Source organism: Schistosoma haematobium, chromosome 5 (assembly GCF_000699445.3).
Source record: "Schistosoma haematobium chromosome 5, whole genome shotgun sequence".
In the NCBI taxonomy this organism is placed as follows: domain Eukaryota; kingdom Metazoa; phylum Platyhelminthes; class Trematoda; order Strigeidida; family Schistosomatidae; genus Schistosoma; species Schistosoma haematobium.
The window spans coordinates 9,455,004-9,464,012 of NC_067200.1; the positions used below are offsets into that span (position 1 = coordinate 9,455,004).

General features: G+C 34.0%; 1 protein-coding gene across 1 annotated transcript; it reads right to left on the minus strand.

Moving 5' to 3' along the window:
• Positions 1-322: 322 nt before the first annotated feature.
• On the minus strand, positions 323-8,560 carry MS3_00009112 (uncharacterized protein; the record flags this gene model as incomplete). Its single annotated transcript, XM_012945506.1, has 5 exons — positions 323-441; positions 3,406-3,552; positions 5,295-5,574; positions 7,019-7,149; positions 8,413-8,560. The coding sequence occupies 5 exons, from the start codon at positions 8,558-8,560 to the stop codon at positions 323-325; spliced, it is 825 nt and encodes a 274-aa protein (XP_012800960.1).
• Between the last annotated feature and the right edge of the window lie 449 nt (positions 8,561-9,009).

Genomic DNA, 9,009 nt, shown 5'->3' on the forward strand with positions numbered 1-9,009 from the left:
CTACTACTACTACTACTACTACTACTACTACTACTACTACTACTACTACTACTACTACTACTACTACTACTACTCACGATCCATCCTTGCATATAATGTATTGAAGTTAGTTTTAAAAAATATGTATATTTGTGATAGTGAATGAACATAAAAAGAAAACGAGAAGAAAAAGAAGAAGTAGAAAAAGAAGAAACATAATCATTGTGGTTGTTTTAGTTTACTTCAAATAAAATATTGTTTTAATAACATATCTAATTTAATTGTATAATTGAATTATAATAAAATAAATATGAACATTAATCTAATATATTATTATGTCAATTTATTTTAATCGTAATTGTTTCATTGATTTCGTTCGAACTAGAAAATAGATTAATGCAGCAATAGCAATAGTTAATAGAATAGCAGCAAATACAATTAATGCAATTGTTCCAGGATGTACTTGTTGAAAAAAGGAACAGAGAAAAATAAAATAAAACACGTGAAAATTAAATAAAAAAAAAAGAAGAAAGAATTAGTTTATTCAATGAAGAAATGCTAAGAATATAAGTTATGAATGAACCAATCAGATCATAAGAGAATAGATCTTGAATTTTAATGTGAATTAATTCATTCATCGATTTGGTTAAACGGAGTTTTGACATTTTAGCTATTTATATTTATTTACTTTATTTGAATACATAAATATTGGTACAATGGAGCACTGAATACATATACACCACACAAGTTACTTGATTTGTGTGTAGGCTGTGATACTGTTCGGGTGCTTAGACCAAAGCAGATGGTTTCCTTAGGGGGCCACACCCGGAGCCTTTGACCTAAAGGTCTGATCTATATGGTAGTGGAGCAACATCAGAAGATTCAGTCCCATGGTAGCGGATGATTAATAATTGGTTCATACGCCATTTGTTTTTTCAGGATCATGGTGCCCATGTGCACAACTGGTTTGGAATGAGAGTTTTCCAACTTCTCTAGGTGAACTCTCCATGTCCACCAACCCGGTTAAAGCGCCGGACATTCGCTTCTCGTCCTCTCAATTTCCTAAACAATACCCCTACCGTGAGAGGGCAGTGAGTAGGACTTCGCTGGCAGTGGCTGCATACGCGTGACTATGTGAGAGCATTTGGAGAGAGAGATCTCACTCTCCTCACTCTCGCCCGTACCAGAACATTTGGAGGCTTGATATTTTAGCTGATACCAGTAAGTAGTGGAAGGCCTAAATCTAACGCTTAACTATAACCATCAACTGTAAATCATAATTCTAATTCCTCACACCTTTTTTATAATCATCATTTAGTTCTAGTTAGTAGCTGGACATTCTCAAAGTCATTTTAGCGTTCCTTAAAGGTGGTCCATAAATTCTAGTCTCACCAAATAAATAAAGTGTGAAATGAATAGTATAAAAATGGTAGAATGCATACATCATTAGTTACAAGGATTTTTTTGCTCAATAAATAATGTCCAGAAACCATATCATTCATTAGTCATTTTAAACTTGCTACAGATCTTATTAACTGTAATAAAATAACCTAGTTGAAAGTTCATAGTTCACTATAACTGATCTTATAATAATGTGTATGTGGGGTAACAGATCACAGATTAAGATACTTTACATTCAATTACTAAATCTCAGTTTCGACTTCCATTCCATCTAATTTTATTTCAGTAACCTGAGTAGTATCATTGACTCTTACGATAAGATGGTGGCTTGAAACCAAGTAAGCAAATTTGTGCCCAGTAAATGACTTACTAAATGGATACACATTATTCGCTCACTGAAATATCGAACTAACCAACCAAGAAATATCTTCTTCGTTTACATTTATCTCAATCAATATTACTCATTAACTTGGTACAATTTAGTCATTTAAATGTTTGAAATAAACGAAAATGTCTATTATGCAACTAAAAAGTAAATTTAAGATGATCCCTAAGCTTAATTACAAAACAAACCTGGTCATTAGACAAAATGTGTGTTAAAGTACTTGATATGATTCAATGCTTGACCAGGAGTACTTCATGAACCTGAATAGTTTTCTCTCATTGTAATCCTTACTTTTAATTTCAACCCCAAGTTTCCCAAGTTGGCATACAAAAGAATTATAAACTATTACATTATAGTTGATGTTAGTTCATGACGAAAACCTTAACCTTAATGATATGTAGGCGAGGAAGATAATGATTAGTTGTTTCCTGATTAAGACTCGTAGATACTCTGATAGGTACTAGATGAGTTATATATTCTTCTACCCTTATTATAATTGTGATTGTTGTCGGTTACTAATGTGCAAATATACTTACGTTCTAGTCAGGCTAATCACGTGTTCTTGATCTGAGTTGTGCTGAAGTTCTGTAGAATAGAAGCTGATAGGATATCTAGTGTAGATATTCGTCTAAGGTAAATTAACATTTCATTCGTGTAGACGAGGAAGACCGAGCATTATAATGCTTAATTTGTAAACCTTTATCAAAACTCCAGCTTAACTCTAAATACCTAACCCTAACTATTTTACATTATCGCTAGCGTTAGTTGGTAACGAAAACACTATGGGGGTAATAACCCTAGCTCATATAAATAATTGATTGTTTCATCCTATTACCAGTTTAATTTGTTATCAGTTAAACAAATTAGATTATATACAAACATTTTTATCCTATCACTAGCTAAGCAATTGTTATGTTCAGTGGTTGGTATTGAGGAAGATAAAGAAAGAAGTACTATGAAGAACAGAAATGGATTTCTTTGTAGAAATTTGTTTTGCCATGATACTCTTCAAGCTACTGTTCTTCAAGTAGTGTTGTATTTTTTTTACAAGTGAAGTTACTTTTTGTTCAATTGTATCTATCACTTACGTAAGATTCATCGTTAAATAGATTGATGTCAAACTACTAGGTAACCTTTGTAAATTATAGCTAACACAATACAAAATATCACAATCAGAATACTTAATATCAAGCTATAAATACAATAAAACAAATTAGGAACATAATGGTATATAAAAAACTATATACTATTGTTGAGTCGGCTTTCCGAGAACTGCAACGGAGCCTCCAGAGGCCCTAGAGGAGTCGAAGAGTCCTAGACAATCAGAGCATGATGGAGCTCTCTAGAATGTCAACGTGGCGTGCTACTATTGGTCAGTGGCACAATATGTCTTTTAGTGGATTGGCTAAAATATGATGTTGATTTAATAAATGTTAACATCTATAAATACCTGTGTTTTTCTGTACAAAAACAAACCTTGGAGTAAAGTATTTCTCGCATACTTTGCGTCTTCTCTCTTGTGTTCAGGTCGCTGTATAGTTCTAACTTGAGGGTTACAGAATAGCTTAGGAAACGAATATAGCATTCAGTTCGCAACTATAATACATATAGTGTATTGGGGAAAACATTTTGAAACATACGTGTACAGTTTTTTCCTGGATCATCTGGATTTACATCTTTCCACATTGGATCACATGTACATGTAACACCGTTGTCAGTATTTCGACATGATGCATGTTCACCACAAAGTGATCGAGTTTGTGAACATGTAATAGTTGGTGAAATCCCTGTGAAAACAGAAAAAAACAACATAACGTTTTAAAGAAAATTAGCTCAAGAGTTAAGTATGATCAAAATTATTCGATAAATTAAGGGTGTTGGAAGTATAGATAGAAGAAAATAGGCAGAAAGAATATGTATTGGTTTAATTCATTACGATTCTTTTCATCAGAAAAATATCCTGGATTATTTTTTATGTTGGTTAGTAATTGAATAACAGAACCTGAGTTTCATCCTATTCATGTCTTATCTGTTGGATGGATCTAAATTGAAGGTGAGTACGAACTCGATGCCTATCACTGCAAACATGAATGAATTATTCAGTATGTTATAAAGTCTTGAAATCAAGTAGTCCTTTAAAAATTATGACCAATATCTTGTCTTAATAAAGCTGTCTAGAAAGAAGATGTGTGAAGTAGGAAAACATTGTACTCCTCAAAAGTAAATATCTGTAACTCCAAGAGGGTTCGAACACAGGATCATCTGGTCTCGTACGAAGTGCTCGGTTTTCAAACTAGTGAGCTGAGATACAGTTTCTTAGTGCAGTATACTGAAGGGTCGCCGTGAATTGTAGATTCGCATTGCTGAGCAGTCTCATACTATGACGAAACAACCTTACTGCGGTTCATGGTTTCTAATGGTTGTTGTTCAACAATCATCTAAAACCTTTCACATTGAATTTCATTTTTATTTGATGGTCAGGCTAGCCAACATTACCCGTATTTCTTAATTATTTGTAACGTCATGAGATAACAGTTTAATAAGTGGCATAAAAACCTTACACCATAAAAGTTTGAAATATAACAAAAACCCTAGGATTTAAACAAACAAGCCTGTTGATTTGGAAAGCAGACTCCGCATCAATGTGGTAACAAGGATGGTATTGATGACACATAAATTTCTTGATGACTTGAACATCTTAAAATCTCCTATCACTAAGCAGGACCGACTAGTCCATATTTTTGACCTACTACTTTTGTTATTCATTATTTGTTAAGTTAGTTTTGTTTTATGGAGAAAATGGACGAACCGACTTATTATTTGCTATCATTGGGTGATATCAACATCTGATCAGTTTAACTAATATTAATTCCCAGTGTAACCTAGACCACTGTTAAAAATATTTACACATCTATTTATCTATCTAATGCCGTAATTCTCAGTTTTTTGCATATACTATAGATCAGTTTTAAATAACTAGCTTTATCACTGAGTAGCCACATGCTAGGACAACATAACTAACGCATATTTCTTGACTTTCAACAGTTACAGGGTTAAAGTGAGTACGTAATTCAAACCATAAAACTCAACAATCTTCATAAACTTCTGGTATTGATCACATGGGTTAATTATAAAATTACAGATCACTATTTATATATGAGCTGGAATTTCAGCACTTAAACACATATAAGCACAAGCAAGTGGCTATCAGGACTCAGTAATTAAGTGGATAACGCGATGGAGTTTGAAGCGAACAATACTGGGTTCGAGTCCTAGAGTGACACATCAACTGCGAGATACAGGTGCGTCCAGCTAACGAGTTATAAATAGGAGGAAACGCGCGTCCTGGATTCCACTGCTAGCCACTGTTCATCTTTGTTTGAAATACTTGTGAATTAATATGGTATCGAGGCAATACGCACAGTATACACATATGCCAATAACAGACTGATCAGTTGCAATCCTAAACATCAAAGAGATGTTTCAATTAAATAATACCAAATTGAATTAAGCACATAATATTACATACGTGTTGTATTAATGCCGGTTAGATAATTTCCACTTGATAAATTAAGCTTTTGATAACCACTAAATAATATTTGTGAAAATTGCGCTTGATTTAACTGTGAACCAGCTAATGTTTGTAATTCAGTTTGTGCATTGCCTTGAACAGCATCAGTTGTAATATTGTTAGAGCTTTGAATTTGTCGTTTAGAAGGTGAATTTAGTGTAGTTCGAATGAATCCAATTAATGTACAAGTTGCGCCACGAGTTATTTGTGTATTTTGTGTTAGTAAACTCTGCAATAGCTTAAATTGTATTGAAGAGAGTGAAAAATATGATTTAATATACATAAAATAGCACCTCATTGTTACTCATTAGGAAAAAAACTATAAATATTTTGATTATACAACACTTATAAGTACGTAATAATAATGGGTATGATAGATTTGAAAATTTTTGTCAAGATATTGCAAAGGTTATAGCTAAACGATAATGGTTTAATAGTTGAAATCATGAGTCAATTGAAGCTAGACCACCATGGAAAACCTGGGAGCACCGGATGGCCGTTTCGTCCTAGTTTGGGAATCCTAAGCAGTGCAAATCCACGATCCCCCCACGGGATAGGAACCCAGGAACTATCTATCTCGCGCGCCAGCACTTAACCATTAGACCACTGAGCCGTCATCTGGCGGTGTTAATGTCTAACTTCAACCAATCCACGAAACTGAGCCACCGCAAACCACTGTCTTCGGTGAGCTGTTTGAAGAGAGTATTACGAAATATCATAACAGTTGAAGATACTTTTCGGGCCCATCTAATTGTTCTAGTAAGATTTACGCTTACATCTCCTAGTATAGAAGTCGGAGACGTTATTTTTGAGGTATACATATCATGTCTGACTGTCAGACTGGGTGATAAAAGTTCAAATCCCGAGGAGAATATAATTCCTTTTAAGATTGTAAGTATGTCTAAGTGTTCAGTAACAACTAGCAGAGCGTCTTGTCGACTATATTCAATCATTTAACATCTGTTAAACTTCTGTCTCGACATATGTGTTAGATGATGTATTCATGAGTTTTGCATTTCGGTGGAGTTTTGTTCTCTGAGCTGGATGGTTTGGTCGTGGAGCTTTCATCGTTCTTCTGAACGACATCATCAGCACAAACTTCAGATAGAAGTGAAGTGTTTGAATTTCTCCATATGTGTCTCAAAGCTTGTTCTGTGCACCTCGACGTTGATTGGTTCTTATTGACCTTAACTTTGTCGTTGTTTACTTCTTTGTTTTGGTTGTGTCTCCCATTGGTTTGATTTTTGTTCTTATGTTTGTGCATGATTTTTCTGATTGGTTGATAAATTGGATTGATTTCAATATGCTTGTTGATTGCTAATTGACCTGAGTGCCAGGCTTCTAAAAATTCTCTGGTGTTTTTGGAGTTTCCTCTGTCTAAGATTTCCACATTTTTCCAATCGAATGAGTGTCCGCAGTTGTCCACGTGTATTGATATAAGTGAAGAGATATCATGCCGTTTGACTGCTAACTGATGTTCATGTAGGCGAAGGTGAAGGGGGCGTCCTCTTTGTCCGATGTAGTGTTTTTCGCAGTTGGCACAATTTATTTTGTAGATGATGTTTGATTTGTTTTGCATTTCGTATATTCTGAACATAATTATGGTTGTAATTTGTAACAAAATTATACACCATGTTTGCTTTCTGAATTGACAGAGTTGAAGTAAAAAAAATGACACATACCAAGGAACAGTAGTTTGTAGCCAAGGTTTTATAAGCACTCGTTGTTTTATCGGCATAATCATTTGACCATGGAACATAACTGCCAGTAGTGATAGCGTATATAATTGCTTTGACTTGAAACGCTGTAGTTACTAGACAAATAAAACAAGACGTTATTGAAAAAAATAAAGATTAAGTAATTTATTATGTTTATTTAAAGGAGTATTTTTCAAGATTAACATAACTTTTGAACAGTACTATTCATGAATTAACTTCATTCAGCGTATCATTGTAAACCGGGAAGAACTAGACAGGTATTTATTGCTTGTATCGAACTACTCGGTAGTGCTCACTCACTACCCAACTAGGGATTGAATTGCGAAACTTCATGATGTAGTGAGAACGCTTGATCATTAAAGCCACTAGAACAATGACCAACGGTGGAATTCTCTGATACTCAATAGTCTAATGCTAGAATGAAGCAGTTTTCGAGTGTCTTTTGGAAACCAATGGTATCCGGAATGAGGTAACGCTGTGACGAATACTGTCTGATTTGTTACACGTCACTTCATGGTTTTAAGATGAATCTTCATAAAGCATTGCTCGAGAAAATGAATATTCTATCATAAATGTAGATTATATTTTGTAATTCAAATATCAAGAAACACAATGAATATTGGTCTGCAATAGGCGTAATAGAGGGTCACGATATGATGAATGCATAAATGATCTTTTCTAAAACCAGGTTCCACATTCTGATGATCATGTGGGATTCCAACAGATTAAGCCGAATCACAAGTAAACTTAACATTTCTAACTCCCATTTTAAGGACAGTAGCGTCAGTCGTTTTATTCCAATACACTAAAGCACCATTCGAAACAATCAATCATTTTGGTGACCAGAGGTTTGTCATCAGTCTTAAGAAGAATCAGTTTTAGTGAATTATGGAGCTTTAGGAGAAAGAATTTACACAAATCGTATCGTGGATCAAACTGATATCCACGTATTATAGAGTAAAACGTACGATTGACCAACTGACTTTCTGTTGTTAAAATAAAATAAAAGGATACCGATTAATAGATGATCAAGGCCATTTTATGATACAAATTAGCTTGATGACATTTGCCTACCAAACAGAATTATTGATGCTGGCAGCCAAATCATCCAAGGCAATGCGACTAGCCAGAAGGAAAAAAATTTATTGTCAAGTAACATGCTTGTATACAAACTACTAACAACAAAGCAACTTAATTCAATTTCATGAATCATTGGAAAATATTGATGTCGTAGTTCTTTCATTCCGCCATAAAATTGAATCCTAATTGTTAGAACAAATTGTAGCCTTTCATATTACAATCCCTGTACTAGTAACACAGGAAAGACATTTTTATGAATCAAAACAAACAAAACTTACCTCTATTAACATAGGTTGTCGTTTCAATGGTAGTCAATGTCGAAGCGTTTGTAAATAAATTAGTGACCGATTGCGTTGATTGACTCAAGAATGTAGAGGTTATTTCAGTTAGTTTATCAGTAGATGCTTTAGTCGTTAATACTGACATGGTTGTGGATGCATTGAAATCCATTACAGATGTGCTTGGTGTGAATGAAGTGTTAATGACACTAACTGTACTACTTTCTTTAACTGTTCCCGTTGTATCTGTAGGATGAATTTAGAAGTGGAGGAGAATCAAATTGTTGATATTTGGATTTAATAAGTTTATAAAAGACTTCCAGTCAAGTCACTTGACAGTCAATGGAAATCTTTTAAATGGCACAAAATTTCATCCATTAGGAAAATCTGATACTTAAATATAAGGTCAGCGGAGACATAACGGCACAAGAAGGAGTGAACAATTGAAAAGAATATATTAAGAAATTCCAAATATTTTATGTTTCCAGGGAAATGATTAGGTAAGCTATCAAAAACGTTCGAAACAACCACAATATTTCAAATTCCAATCCCTAAAAAAATACTTGAAGAGGAAGCTGTAACAAAATTAGAGTGCAG